Source organism: Protomyctophum parallelum, assembly GCF_964188405.1.
Source record: "Protomyctophum parallelum genome assembly, chromosome: 7".
NCBI lineage: Eukaryota > Metazoa > Chordata > Actinopteri > Myctophiformes > Myctophidae > Protomyctophum > Protomyctophum parallelum.
The window spans coordinates 15,673,260-15,688,961 of record NC_139705.1 but is presented as its reverse complement, the minus strand read 5'-3'; the positions used below and the strand labels follow the sequence as shown (position 1 = coordinate 15,688,961).

At 43.0% G+C, this 15,702-nt stretch overlaps 1 protein-coding gene across 1 annotated transcript in view; it reads left to right on the top strand.

The window, feature by feature from the left end:
* The window catches only part of usp21 (ubiquitin specific peptidase 21), a gene marked incomplete at both ends in the record, with an annotated part of 33,435 nt that extends 18,618 nt beyond the window's left edge, over nucleotides 1-14,817 (top strand). Inside the window, 8 exons of the mRNA XM_083770321.1 lie at nucleotides 8,624-8,738; nucleotides 9,643-9,762; nucleotides 10,647-10,711; nucleotides 10,910-11,103; nucleotides 11,610-11,688; nucleotides 12,520-12,627; nucleotides 13,179-13,293; nucleotides 14,721-14,817. Coding sequence (XP_083626447.1) covers nucleotides 8,624-8,738; nucleotides 9,643-9,762; nucleotides 10,647-10,711; nucleotides 10,910-11,103; nucleotides 11,610-11,688; nucleotides 12,520-12,627; nucleotides 13,179-13,293; nucleotides 14,721-14,817 — 893 coding nt within the window. The remainder of the gene's footprint in view (nucleotides 1-8,623; nucleotides 8,739-9,642; nucleotides 9,763-10,646; nucleotides 10,712-10,909; nucleotides 11,104-11,609; nucleotides 11,689-12,519; nucleotides 12,628-13,178; nucleotides 13,294-14,720) is intronic.
* Nucleotides 14,818-15,702: the final 885 nt, after the last annotated feature.

The following is a 15,702-nucleotide window of genomic DNA, read 5'->3' as shown; positions in this document are numbered from 1 at the left end:
GCACCGGTTTATACATTACCTTTCTAACATACAGAGGGAACTGTTCATACATCATCGTACGACGGTGTCACGCACCAAAAATAGCCAATCTACCAGCTCACATTGCACCTGGTTGCATCGCGTTGTGAGCTTGTAGCTCTGCCTTTTCGGCAACGATAGACTGAGATGTTGCACATTGAATAGGCCTACGTCACGTATTATGTGAGACTATTCAATCGATCCGCGGCAGATATTATAACTCTATGGCAGGGAGATTTGACTTTCCCAAACGTATTATTATGAATTGGATGAATAATTATGGCACTTACCGTGCTTGCCTTGGGCAGCAAGCACGGTAAGCATGCATGCGTTGGGTGGAAGCACAACATGCGTTGGGTGGAAGAGAAGGATGGTTGTTCCGCTGCAGCAGCTGATGGCTCCGTCAGCTTTTTTTTTGTTTATTTGACACGTTGAGCACTTGACTTTTTGAATTGTAATGTTAGATTCGACTTAAGTTATTATTATTATTCACAAACAAGTAAAAATAGTGCAAATAAGTTTTATATATATATTAGAAAGGTAAAAAAAAAAAGGAAAGAAAAAAAGGCAAAAATACAACATTTCTGAATGCCTGGCTGCGGACCACCAGCAGTACCTCTGCGGACCACCAGGGGGCCGCGGACCACCGGTTGAAAACCCCTGATTTATGGCATTGTCTTTCTGTTAAAATCCAACTATGTTAATTTAAGAACTCTGGACATATTAGGTCATTGTTTATTAACTGTGCACACGTGTAGCCTATTGTATGTCTATGTGTCTGTCACCCCACAGTCACAATCCTTTAGTAATTAGGCTGTGGAAATATTCACACTACTTTTACAATGCGTTGTCAACACGTGCTGAGTTGACAAAGATTGACAGATTTCGGAGAAGACTGATAGTATGATGATTTAGTAATTAGGCTGTGGAAATATTCACACTACTTTTGGATTTGCAGGCCCGGCGCCACGGGGGGGTAAAAGGGGTATATAGTTACAGACAAAACAATGGTACATTTACAGCCATTCAATTAAATTCCATTGCTTGAAAGGGAAGTAAGGATGCATCTTAATACAGGATGCAGCAGCATCTTAATGATCTCCCATCTAGAACTGGAAAAACAACATTCCTCACCTATAGGCCATCCTTGGGGTGGGGAGGGGTGCTAATGTCATTGTTGCAGTGGTCAGGGTGCTTAAGTGGGCAGCTACTGTAACTATAGACCGTGAGCCAGGGGGGTTTGTTTGTACCATTTGGGGGATTAATGCTCATAGTGATTTTTGTGAAGGTATACATGTCTAGAGTCAGAAAATATGTGATAGCATTGCACCAGAGGTAGCTTTATTGGTGTTATCATGCATTTTATTATACAACAATAGGCGAAAATTACATGGGTCAATATATGAAAACATACAACTTAACCCCCTAAAATAAAATATACAAAATGTTTTTCCAATTGATTCTGGTACCTTTAGGTATGCTTGAGAACATAGTGAAAATCTAGTAAAATATATTTTCTAGAAAGGCGTCATTTTCAATATCTAATATGGCTGAGGGGCTTAAAATGGCCATATGAGCAAGGGGGGTTGGTCTGTACCACCTAGGGGACTAATGCTCAAAGTGATTTTTGTGATGGTATACATGTCTAAAGTAAAGACAAGTAAGACGCGCAAACACGAGAAGCGAACACAATTTTATAAATTGCAATAACAACAATTAGCATAAATTAGCAATTATTGAGTGTGTGGTACTGTAAAATTTGTGAAAACAGGGCCGCCACGAGAAGGCTCAGCACCGCTAGCCCCCTATATATATTTATATATATGTTTTTTTGGATTTTTCTTTTTATATAAATATTTTTTGTACTTTTTTTCATCAAGTTTTGTTTGAAATTTCTACAGTGACAACTGCAGTTTACTTTGCTGTCCATACCTTCACAGCCTAATAATCAAAATCATTGTCCAAGTCTTCAACGTCTTCATCTGAACTTTCCACACTCTCTGAGGTGGATGCCTGGTTCTCACAGTCTGCCAGTCTACACATGTCAGTACACTTGAGGCCATTTGCAACACACACACACATTTTGGGAGTGAACATTTCTTTGTACAGTTACAGGCCAGTAGATCCAGGACAGCATCAGGTGCAGGCTGGCCTTCCATCCAGTGCACCACCAACTGTTCAGATTCCCCTTCTCTCTCCATCTTCCATCCTCTGCCAACAGGGCTGGGAACTTGTGGGTCCTGCTCCAAGCATCTTCTCCATATACCAGCCTGGTAGTTAGCTCGCTGTGCATGTTTTGTTAAACAGTCCTTACATTGTGGGAGTTGATGACTTTCAATTTCACCTTTTTTGGCACAGAAAAGATGATACCTGAGCTCATTGATCTTGGTGGTTGAGGCTTTTGGGACATACATGAGACATGTAAATACCTCTAGTTTGTCCATCAGTTCTGGGGAAAGGTCCCATTCCGTACCCAACTCAAAGAATGTGTCCTGTATTTCCCTGTTGCTGGTGAGAAGTTTTAGGGCACTTGTTTTCCCTTTGCCTGCAAAGGCACTTACAGTGTCACATCCAGTACTGTATATTGTTTTCCCTTTGCCTGCAAAGGCACTTACAGTGTCACATCCAGTATATGCATGCAACCCAATGAGAGCCCTACAAACCTCCAAGCCAACAGAGGCAGCAACTTTCCTGATGTCTACAAGCCTTGTACGGGTTCTTGTGCCACATTTCTGGAACAGTGGGGCCGTAATCCTGTCACAGAATGCTAAAGACATAATGAAAAAAATGTCTTCTGAGCAGATGACTACAGACTGGTATCCCTCTCTTGTGGCATGGGCAGCATGGAGAAGTAGGCGACCATCTGCTTCTTCTTGTTGACATTGAAGAGCAGACACCTCCTCACTGTCTTGGGACGTAATTCTGTAACATGTGTCATTCACAGTTGCATAAAGAATCTTTCCCTGTAGCTTTGATCTATATTCTGCATTCCTCCATGCACAATGAATTTAATGAGACTGGTTTTGTTGCTGACTTTGGTCAAGAAGCTCCTCCACTGCCTCACCATCTGTGTGCTGGTGATACTTTGCAACTCATGGCCTGTCTGTTCACCCCGTTGAGATCTCTCACTGTTTTTGATGGAATTATCCTTGTATGTGTCGAACCCCAAATAAATTCTGTTACTCTGACTGCCTTCCCTGAGGGCCATGCTCAGTATTGTTGTGGCGACATCTTTGAAAGTAACTTGATCACCTTTCACTCTTTGGACCAAGTTCATACCATCAACCACTGTAGCAGAGTTTGCTGGGAGTTGCTCGGCCACGGCTACATTTTTCTGCAAGGTGGTGGCCAAAGTAGCTTTATTTGTCTTTCTCAGTAATCCATCTGGTGTGGATAGGGCCCAAGGCAATGGTCCAAGGGGATGAGAAAGAATATGCTCCATGTGTAGACTGCGCCCTTGTGCCATCAATTCAAAACTGGCCTCTGTAAAATCTGAATCCCCCCCCCCCCCCATTTTCCCTCACTGTATCTTTTCCCTTTTTTGCTTCCCATATGATGAATTCCTGTTCTGTACTTTAGCTACATAGAAATGTCTATTTGTATGTCTCTAAATGTCTGTATGTCTTTAAATGTTTTGATGAATTGAACAATGTGGACCCTGTTGTAAACAAGTGTAATGCTTAATTGGGTCGTCCACTCACAGTTGACAGTCTTCGTATTGAGTTTGTGCTTAAAATGTACTGTAAATTCTACAAACTGTTAATAAATATTTCAATCAATCAATCAATCTATGATGCGTCCAAACAAAGATCTGTCTGCTTTCAGTATGATTGCCCTCCCACTTGATTTCACTTCTCTCTTCTTACACATGTTGGTTTTCAGTGGGTCATGGAATTTCTTTTCTGGTGGGTCTTCCTCTAGTCTCTCTCTTTCTTAAAAGTTGCATAGCATTTTTCACCGATCTCACATGCCTTCATCAGATCAGATGCTATTTCCCTTGGTGCTGCCTTTGCCGTAGATATACTAATGAGGTCCCGCTTCTCTGCAAATGGGTTGACCCATCCATGTATGAGGCTAACCATGCTGAAACTGCTTCCTCGTCTTTCTGGATTCATGAGCACTGTAAGTCTGTGTGACAAAGCTGAGATTTGTTGCCTTGCACCATTTCCCTTAACTGTCCCAGGAATGAACTGCGGTGCTCAGCTGTTATGTAGTAACGCTGGACAGCTCCAGCATTCAGGCTGAACCGTGATGTGCCTCCTGGAGTCTGTGTCTTTGTTAATTGTGACTTCAGTAGCCTGGTCCACAGGAATCCGCCCAAAGGGGTTGTTGCTAGACAGCTGCACTGAGAACTGCCCTGTCTTGAAGGCCTCATACACGGAAGGATTCTTCTCTGGGAGGTTTGTCATCTGAGCAAAGTAGGGGGACAGGTACCTGGCATAATTCAGCCTATCATAGGCAAAGCACCATGGGATCATGTTCCTTATAGCATGGAGGTGCAACTCCCAGTCTCCTTCACGTGATGCACGCAGAAGTCACAGTGACATTTTAGTACGGTAAAAATACTGCAGATGCATTACTTACACTATAGCCTAGTTCTATCACTATTCTGTCACTGCCTGTCATAGATATTATTGCTGAAGATGCTATTTTAACAACTTTTTTGTAAAATATATAGTATGGGCTATATCCTCACCATTTTTTAAAGAAAGGGGGTCAATAACCAGATAGAAACATGAATTTGAAGTAGAATGCTTCATTCGGATTTTGAAAACTGTCTTTTAGCATGGGGTTATAAATGGAGTGATAACACACAGAAAGCTACCACCAGTGCAATGCTATCACATTATTTCTAGCACTAGGGGTGTATACCTTCCCAAAAATCACTATGAGAATTAATCCCCCCTTCGGTACAAATGACCCCAAAAATGGGGTCCTGGCTCACGGTCTACTAGCCTATTTATTTGTTTGTAAAAATGTCAATAATAAAATATATATATTTTTATATTTAGCAATTTTGGAATCCATGTAATAATAACAATCACAATAACAATACTACTAATAATAATCATAATAATAACAATAAGCTTCTTTGTAAACTCACTCATTTACAAACAAGCTCACATCAGAACAATAATCCATGTAATAATAACAATAATAACAACAACAACAACAATTTACAATTTACAATTTAGGCATTTAGCAGACGCTCTTAATCCAGAGCGACTTACATTTAGGCAAGAACAAAAGCATGGGAATACATCACATAAAAGCATTTATCATGAAACATGCGTAAGCTAAGAAGGTAACAGTGGAATATCTATATGATGAAACTATACATACACTATACATAATAAACTATACATATTCACTACTATGCTATACATATGTACTATGGCGTGCTATGACTATATACAATACAATTATAGTGCTGTCTACATAACATGCTATAAGTCTAAGTCAAATGCTATCTAAGCCAACAGAAATTCTATCTAAGGGGTTAGGGTAAGTGCTATGGGCCATGATGGAGTCTGAAAAGGTGGGTTTTCAGGCTACGGCGGAAGATTGGGAGTGATGCTGCAGTTCTGACTGCAATGGGAAGTGCATTCCACAGTTTTGGAGCCAGAAGGGAGAAGAGTTTGGGACGTGTGGAGCGTTGTCCCGGCGTTTTTAGTGAGGGTACTTCCAGTTTCCCTGCGTTGGCTGATCTGAGTGCGCGGGAGGGTTTGTAGGGTTCAATCATACTTGTAAGATATGGGGGAGCCATACCTTTGGTTGCTTTGAATGCCAGCATCAGAGTTTTGTATTCTGTGCGGGCAGCGACCGGGAGCCAGTGGAGGGAGCGGAGCAGGGGGGAGACATGTGAGAATTTTGGCTGGTTGAAGACCAAGCGAGCTGCTGCATTTTGGATCAGCTGGAGAGGCTTAAGTGCACATGCTGGTAGGCCAGTAAGGAGGGAGTTACAATAGTCGAGTTTTGACAAGACTGTTGTCTGGATTAGGAGCTGGGCTGATTCCTGGGTGAGGAACGGTCTAATTCGTCGTATGTTATAGAGTGTGAACCTACATGATCGAGTGACAGCTGTGATGTGAGCTTTGAACGAGAGCTGACTGTCCAGGACAACACCAAGATTCCTGGCTGTTGGGACAGACGTTACCAGGGCGTTGTCTACGGAAATAGTTAGCTCCTGCATAGGGCAGGACTTAGCTGGGAAGAAGAGAAGCTCAGTCTTGTCTGGGTTCAGCTTGAGGTGGTTGGAGGACATCCACTGTGATATGTCAGCCAGGCATGCAGTGATGCGCTCTTCCACCTGAGTGGCAGAGGGGGGGAAGGATAGGAACAGTTGTGTGTCATCGGCGTAGCAGTGATAGGATATATTGTGAGCCGAGATGATAGTGCCAAGGGATTTAGTGTACAGTGAGAAAAGGAGGGGACCAAGTACAGATCCCTGTGGGACCCCAGTTTGGAGGGTTCGGGGGGATGATAGCAGACCTTTCCAGGAAACCTGGTAGGTCCGATCGGTGAGGTAGGAGGAGAACCACTTTAGTGCCGTTCCACCGATGCCTAGCTCCGCTAGGGTTTCTAGGAGCAGCTGGTGGTTCACTGTGTCAAATGCTGCTGATAGGTCTAGGAGAATCAGTACTGCAGAGTGGGAAGCAGCTTGGGCAGCATGTAGTGCTTCTGTGACTGCCAGCAGGGCAGTTTCTGTGGAGTGGGCCTTCTTGAATCCGGACTGGTTGGGATCCAGCAGGTTGTTCTGTGAGAGATGGAGAGAGAGCTGGTTGGAGACGACACGTTCAATGGTTTTAGAAATAAATGAAAGGAGTGATACCGGTCTGTAGTTCTTGACATCTGAGGGGTCAAGGGTTGGTTTTTTGAGGAGTGGTGTTACTCTGGCTGACTTGAGGGCAGATGGGACGCAGCCTGAGGTTACTGAGGTGTTGATGATGGAGGTGATGAAGGGGAGCAGATCAGGTGCGATGGTCTGGAAGATTGGAGACGGGACAGGGTCAAGAGGACAAGTGGTAGGTCTAGAGGATGTTACTAGTTGTAGAACCTCGTCTGGGGAAAGAGGAGAGAAGGAGGACATGCATGGTATGTTGGGGTTGGTGTTGGTTGAGTCAGATGCCACTTTATGTGGGAGGGGAGGAAAGGAGCTGCTGATATCATCAACCTTCTTCTCGAAGTAGTTGACAAAAACATCAGCAGTGAGGGATGAGGGTTGAGTGGGGGGAGGGGGTTTAAGGAGGGAGGTGAAAGTGGAGAAGAGCTTCCTTGGGTTAGAAGTACAGGATTGGATTTTGGTGTGGTAGAAGGAGGTTTTAGCAGTGGTTAGTGAGTGGGCAAAGGCAGAGAGGAGTGAGTGAAAGTGTGAAAGGTCATCTGGTAGCTTTGACTTGTGCCACTTTCTTTCGGCTGCCCTTAGAGGTGTTCGTTCAGATCTGAGAGTTTCAGATAGCCAGGGAGCCGGTGGACATGAGCGAGCTGGCCTGGATGAGAGCGGGCAGTGTTGGTCGAATGCAGATGAGATAGAGGAGAGGAAGGATGAGGTTGCAGTGTCAGGTGAGAGGGAGAGGAATGACTCCAGGGAGGGTAGAGAGGAGAGAATAGAGGATGAGAGGGAGGAGGGGTTTAGGGATTTGAGATTGCGTCGGGAGGTGACGTTCGGGGGGTTAGTATGTTTAGGCGGGAGGGTGGAGAGAACAATAATAATAACAACACTAATAACAGTACAGTACAGTACAGTACAGTACAGTACAGTACAGTACAGTACAGTACAGTACAGTACAGTACAGTACAGTACAGTACAGAGGACAACATTACAGTACAGAGGACAACATTACAGTACAGTGCAATACTAATGAGTGCAGTACAGTACAAAGGGGTACAGTACAGCACTCGCATCGCCCTCCATGCATCGAGGATGCGCTATAGGATGAGAAATTCTAGTATATATATATATAGAGTGCTATGTCTACATAAAATGCTCCACTACATCTCAGATCCAAAATCCTTTTTTTTACTCTACTACAATGATTTGAAAACTTTAGTTACTAGTTACTTTGTAGATTTTGATTATTATTACAAAACATTGTGAGCTTGTAGATCTGCTATTTTCAAAAGATCTTTATACATTTTGAACTTGTGATACAGCATAATGAGTACTTTCTACTTTTGGTACTTTGGTACTTTTACATGTATATTTTGTAAAAGTACTTGTTTCAGAGTATCTCTACATTGCCGTATTGATATACTTTACTTAAGTAATAAATGTGAGTCATTTTTCCATCACTGGATAGGTGCATGTGCCTCTAGACCTGATTGATTGATTGATTGAAATATTTATTAACAGTTTGTAGAATTTACAGTACATTTTAAGCACAAACTCAATACAAAGACTGTTAACTGTGAGTGGACGACCCAATTAAGCATTACACTTGTTTACAACAGGGTCCACATTGTTCAATTCATCAAAACCCATGCCAGATTTAGTGTTATTAATGCTCTTCTCCCCTCCCCAGTCCCCAGTCCCCTCCCCTCCCTTGCTGCGTCAGTTACTTTTTCTCCCCCAGACATAATAATGTCGTTGCGTTCCTGTGTGCAGCCTTCTCTCAGGTGCTGGCAGGCCTTTGGGACGTGAACGGTGAAGACACAGTGGTCAACCCTCGACATTTCTACACTACCTTCAAAGAAGCAGTGCCTTGTTTCAGTGGCTACAGGTTGGAATAAAGATATACTATGTATGCTTGACCTCTTGGGCAGGGCTGTGGGGCATTACCCGATGACAGTATATAGCTGTGCAAATGCAACCTGTATGTAATCAATTGTACTTTAAAATTTAGTTGAAATATATTTCATCAACCAACCAAGTTTAGATTAGTCTTTAGTCTTGTTGCCCAAATATAGAGGGTATGCACGTGACATCATCATCATACCCAGAAGTTATGCGGGAATGTCTACTGACTGGCAAAAAACATCTTTCTGGCCGTGACAGCCCAGACATCCAAACAGAAATGTTTGGATTAAACGGTGTTAAAGGACGTTAAACTCACTTTGCCACTCGATTGGCATACCCTCTATATTGTCTGTGTGGCATTTGGTCTGTACTATCAAACATTTCTGTGGAAAATATTAGAACACTCTAAAAACCAAATGGTGCTAAATGGCACTAAAACCGGTTCTTTGGCTCATAATCATCAACCAGACGCTTTTGGTGTACTGTATATCGTCTATATCGTCGGGTGGAAACGTCATATGTCCAAAACTGTTCTACTTCAAAAATATCAGTGTTGTAGTGTGACGCTGTAGTATGATCAAGCAGGGCATTGCACCCCCATCTGCATCCCAACTGGGTGGATGCATCCTCAATAACAAATATAGCCTAATTGTGACCACATTGAAGGCATCAAACATGCACAAATGTACTTTACCAAAGTATACAAAGGATATGTTTTAATTGCATGCTTTTACTTCATGGAAAATCCTATTAGAAAAAGAAAATACAGTATAATGATGTATAATACATCCATTAAACTACCATTAACATTTTTCTTGTGGAGAAGTTAATATAATAGGTTGATAATAGAGGTACATTATATAATAATGTTGTTGTGTTCTCCCCAGTCAGCAGGATGCTCAGGAGTTCCTCAGGTTCCTACTGGACAGGCTGCACACTGAGATCAACCGACGACCGTACGTCAGACGGCCCGCCATAGAGAAAGAACAGAAACATGCCAAAATTAGGTCAGCATTTCAAATGTTATTTATGTGCTTATTCATTTAATAATGATATGTTTTGTTGCATTCTAAAAGTAGAATAGACTCTGCACACTGCCACACTGGTGATGCTTAAAATGCTCCCCTGAAGTTTTATCGTTTGTCAACGTTTTTGATCGTATTCCATCTTCATCAGGCCATATACGCTCTTTCTGATATTTGTCTCCACCAGCCGAAAGCATGGCGAGAGTATGTTTTGCACTCCATTCGTCCATCCCTGTGTCCATCCGTCTGTGGACAGCTAATCTCTGAACCTCTGCCGTCTGCCCCAAACATCATGCAAATTGGTACACAGTCTCTAGCCAGTAGCCACTAATCAAAACGGGTCTTTCAGATTTTTCAGACAACATCCTGATTGGCTAAGATTGGCTTCCTTTTCAGGTGTGGCCCGTTTTGTACAAAATGCCACAAATCATCAACGCAGTGTCCGATTGCGGTGAAACTGTGCACGCATATTCCCAGTGCCACTTGACATTTTTCAAATCAGCCTGATGGTAGCACTATAACAGGCAGGCAGAGTCGCGTCCTTACATATAATTTCACCGATCTGCGTAAAACTTTGTATGCACACTCCCTACAGCCCAAGGATAAACGTCTGGCCTGCATTTTTCAATTATGCTTTTTCTAGCGCCACCATTTATGTGCAACACTTTTTTATATTAGTCCTTCAGATTTTATCCAAAATCCTGGTGGAGACAATGTGCCCCGAGGGGCACTTCTTCTAGTTCGGTTTGTCTTGCACCTGGGCCACGGATGTGCGTGCAGTACTATACCTTCTTGTTCATTCTATAGCCTTCCGTGCTACGCAGTATGACTTATTGACATCTTCCTCTCCATCTTGACTCTCTCAGGATTGCAGAAGAGGCCTCTGCGATGTGGAAGAGGCACCTGGAGAGGGACGACAGCAAAATAGTCGGTGAGGGCGTTCGTCCTAGTACTGATTTCATGTCTCGTCTCAAAAACACATTGTTGCTGTCGGCATGATACCTCTTATTTATCACCATATTCTAACTTTTGGTGGTTTTTTTGCATTTTAATTCTGAAAAGACGGCACGTAATTTTATTCTTTTCATTCTTGCTATCAATCGGAATTTTTTCGTCTCCTCTCCATCAGACGTGTTCTCGGGCCAGCTGCGCAGCTCGCTGCACTGCTCCGTGTGTTCGCACTACTCCACCACATTCGACGTGTTCTGCGACCTGTCGCTGCCCCTGCCCAAGAGGGGCTCGGGGTCGGGGTCGGGGGTCACGCTCAGGGACTGCCTGGACCTGTTCTCTCAGGAGGAGAAGCTGGACAAGGAGAATTCACCTGTGAGTATGGAGAATGCAGAGAGAGATGTAGTAGACCTATTCATCCTCATCACACACACAAGTGGCCGAATATTGGCACGGAATGTTGGTGCGACAACAGCTGTATAATTATATACAAAAAGACAATTCTGGATTTCTTTCAGCAAATACAACAAAAACACACTTACATTCAAAATGGAAGTTAGAAAAGAAAATTCTGCTTCAGTCTTCAGATTATAGGTCATTCTTTCCATGAGACATATTTCTTCTAAAATATCCAAAATATCCAGTGTTCCTCTCTAGGAGGATCTATGAGAAGATGACTGTCTCAATGGAAGTGTAGAATAGGGAGTGTTAACTACAGTTTGGTTAAAATAAAATAAATAACATGGGAATAATTCTGGAAATGCCACTTTTGCAATGTACATCTTTGTGTTCACTTAACAATTGACAAGTGTGTGTGTGTGTGTGTGTGTGTGTGTGTGTGTGTGTGTGTGTGTGTGTGTGTGTGTGTGTGTGCGCTCCAGATGTGTGAGAGGTGTAGGAGGCGAACACAGTGCACCAAGAGACTGTCCATACAGAGGTTTCCTCAGGTCATCGTTATCCGTATCCTTCTCAACCAGTGGTTAGAAAAAGTACTCATGTGTTTTACGTAAGTAAAAGTATCAATGTCGCTATGTAGAAATACTATGGTTTATGTATGTTTGGTAACTAGTAACTAAAGTTTTCAAATAATTGTAGTGGAGTAAAAGTATAAAATTTGTCTCTGAGATGTAGAGGACTACGTAAAAGTATTGGAAATTGGAATTACTCAAGTAAAGTACAGATATTTAAACGTACTAGTGATTTCACTTAAATATCACTTATTGTCTCCACCAGGCCAAAGGCAGGGGGAGAGAGTATGTTTTGCACTCCGTCCGTCCGTCCGTTTGTCCATCCGTCTGTGAACAGCTAATCTCCGGCACCGTTAACCCGGTCGATGCCAAATTTTGCTCACACACTACCACTTTGGCACTATTATATACTATTATATACGGCTATAAAAAAAAATAGACGATCAACAAGGTGCGTTGTGAGCTTGTAGATCTGCTATTTTTGAGAAATCTTGAAAGATTAGTTTGAAAAGATTTAGAATCATTTAGAAACTTTTATATTATTAATAACGTGTTCCTTCTGCGCGCTACGTCCGACCGGTGAAACTCCCCCCTGTCGGGTGAAAAGAAGCAGCTTGGACTCCTCATGCATAGAAGAAGCAAGAGGTCAGTCCGCTGCCCCCCCAGGTTGGCAGAGTAAGTGTAGCGCCCAGGATTACATTAGGTAATTGACACTGGGTGAAAAAATGGGTTGCAAAATCGTGGGATAAAACAAAAGATGATATTGATGATGGTTGAACATCATAATCACATACAGATGAAGCCTTAACAGTCCCATCATCAGATCTTAACCGTTTCTCCATGTCTCGCTGGTCCATCAGTAAAAGTACGGTGTGTGTGTCCTTCCCTCTCACCAGCCTGGACCTGGGCCCTTACGGACCAGTGGACTGTGGTAAACTTTTTTTTCCTTCATCTCCAAGTATTTCATATACTTTACTGCAGGGGTTTTCAACCAGTGGTCCGGGGACCACCAGTGGTCCTTGAGGGGGTTCTAGTTGGTCCCCAGCTAAAATGGACCCTTATTAGATCTTTAAGAGCTCTCTTGAGAGCCAATTGGACCTGTACGGGTCCATTTGGTTTCATTTTACGCTCTCAAGAGTTAAATTATTATTAAACATCTGTATTACCGTTCCATAATTTACAAGAAGTCTAAGTCACAATTAGAGAATGTAGAAGAATTGTTGATAACGTTTGCCTGTTATCTCTCCTATTTGTACCAACATCAATACAGCTCGGAAATGTGGACAAAATCTTATCCAACGATAACACAAAACACAATATTATTTTTTGGGTCTGCGAGGCTAAATGCTATCAAATGGTGGTCCGTGGCTCAAATGCCAAGTAATATATGGCCTTGACATGAAAAAGGTTGAAAACCACTGATTTACTGTATTTGTTTATTTACGGGACAGTGGCACTCACTGGGTCCATTTCCCCTCCCAGGCCCCATCCTGTATGACCTGTACGCCATATGCAACCACTCTGGGACGGTGAACCTGGGTCACTACACGGCCTTCTGTCTGGAGGACGATGGCTGGTGCTTCTATAATGACTCCAGGTGAGACCTTTGGCTCAGATTTTTGTTTTTTTGTCGAGCTCTGGTTCATATCGTTAGAAGGAGTTCTTCTTAACGCAATAGATGGGTTTTTTGTTTACAAGCATTGAGACTACACGCACAGGTGCCGGTTTCATGTAATCAATTCCCAACAGATCCCCAAAACTGTTGTTTTGGGGAGCGCTGTTGCAGTGATCCTCCTCTTGTGTGTTGGCTGGTGAGACGCAGAGACCCTATAGTGAGACAGATATACAGTATACTTCGCCCCACTTGCGCACAGAGAACAGCTGACCTACAAGCTCACATTGCATCGCGGATACGGCCGCTGTGAGCTTGGAGGTCTGTTGTTCTTGGCCTTCTCTGTCACTGTGCGAACACGTTTGCACAGTGAAGAGGTTTGAGGGGATTCAGCTTGCGTGATCAAGCAGCGGCGATAGGAAGCGCTCCCTCTGCGACTGGACGTGGTGTTTCGGGGACAAATGCTTTGAGAATCGCTAGTATTATTGTTTACACACAGGTTGACACAACATAAACCAATGTATATATTTCAAGAGCAATAGATCACAGTAAACATCCACACGAAACCTTCTTCTTCCACACTGGGAGGAAAACAGCATCTGAAAGTTTGATGGGATGCATTTTTTGTCAGTGCTGGGACCACTTTTACCTTTGCACCTAATGGTGTAAAGGTTTATTTAGCCTCCGACCTGCACGTGCATACAGGTTCTTATCAGTGTGACGTTGTCTGGAAATGCGTCTATGGGACTTTCGAGAAAAAAAAACGTTGGCTGCTCACCAAAACAAAGATGATTTTATGAAGTTGAAAGCGTACTTTCCTTAGTGGGAGCACTCTGCTAAATAATGAATAAGAAATGTTTTAGTTCCTCCCCTGTGCCCTCTACAGGTCAGTTTTGAATAGAATGTCTGCTCTGTGAGACACGGAATTCTGGATTAGCCTTTTTCTTACTGAATTCTGTATATATCCATTAACCACAGATAGAGACGGGGAAAATAAACTATATATATACAGTATATATATATATATATATATATATATATATATTGTACATAATACATCACAGAGAATTGTCCCAAATGGGCTTCCGTCATAGCCTGAAACTCAATTTTCATTTCGTTTCATTTAATCGCCAGAACATATTTTTTAATGGATGTGGCTAGCGATTCAGGGCTGGGGACAGGCTACTTCCGTCTAAGACGAGCGGCCGATAAACTCCTCCTCCCTGCTCAGAGCTACATCACGGTAGAGAAAGGCTTTTTTTTAAATTGGTACCAGTGGTTAATGGATATATCAGATTAGAATTCTCCTTTAACTGTATACCCCTCTCCACCCTCTCTCTCTCTGCATCTCTGCCCCCCCCCCCCCCCCCCCCCACTGTCCCCCCCAACCTCCCTCTTGGTCCCTACAACAGTGTGACTGCGGTCTCAGAGAATCAACTCTACACCAACCAGGCCTACGTGCTCTTCTACCAGCGCAGCAACAGCACTACCACCGCCACCAGGAAATAAACCACCTCATGCTGGACTGGACTACAATGTGACATCATCACCTCCTCCTCCAAGCAGCCAATCCCAACAGCTTCTCCTTCAGTGTACACGTCCAATAGGCACAGTTTACGCTGTAGCTGTGGCGTCTCTGATCCTCTCGTACAGCTGTGGGCCGATACACTGGGTGACTTCAGAATTCTGCAACTCTGTCCATTTTTTCCTTTTCCTCGCCCTTCCCGTTTGTAATGCGGGAGCTGGCGAAAACTTCCGGGAACTCAGATGAACCTTTACGAGACCAATGAAGTCTCTAAGCGGAATAATGGGATGCATGGACTTTTTTTTTTATGGAGGGAGGCACAAAGTTGACAATGCCTTTTGGAGTGTCTCCGAGAGTTTTGTGATCAGTATTTTTATTACATTTTCTGGCATACAAACAAATACCAAAGCGGTTCCGAGCAGAAAGGCCATGTCGTACAGTACGTTGAAGGAAAATAGCGTCCCTATCAAAGACTGCATCATAATTTGTACTTCCCTGTCTACAGTAAACCATCAATAAATGCATATAGATAAAAATATATAGGAATACACAAACAAAAAGAGGGAATTTTGACACTGTTAAAGAAGACGTAGGCCTGAATCCCTTGCCCAATCCCTTGCCATATACATGATGCAAGGCGAGGCAAGTTTATTTGTATAGCACATTTCAAGAAGGGAATTCAAAGTGCATTGCATGCTTGATAACAATAGACAATTAACATTGCAGGCAACAAGGCTGGGCGATATTACTTTAAAACAATATCCCAATTATGTCAAACCTCTGCCTCGATTATGATTAATGTACGATTATAAAACAAAGTGAGAATACTGGATCTAGAAGCTCTGTAGACAAACCTACATGAGCTCGGT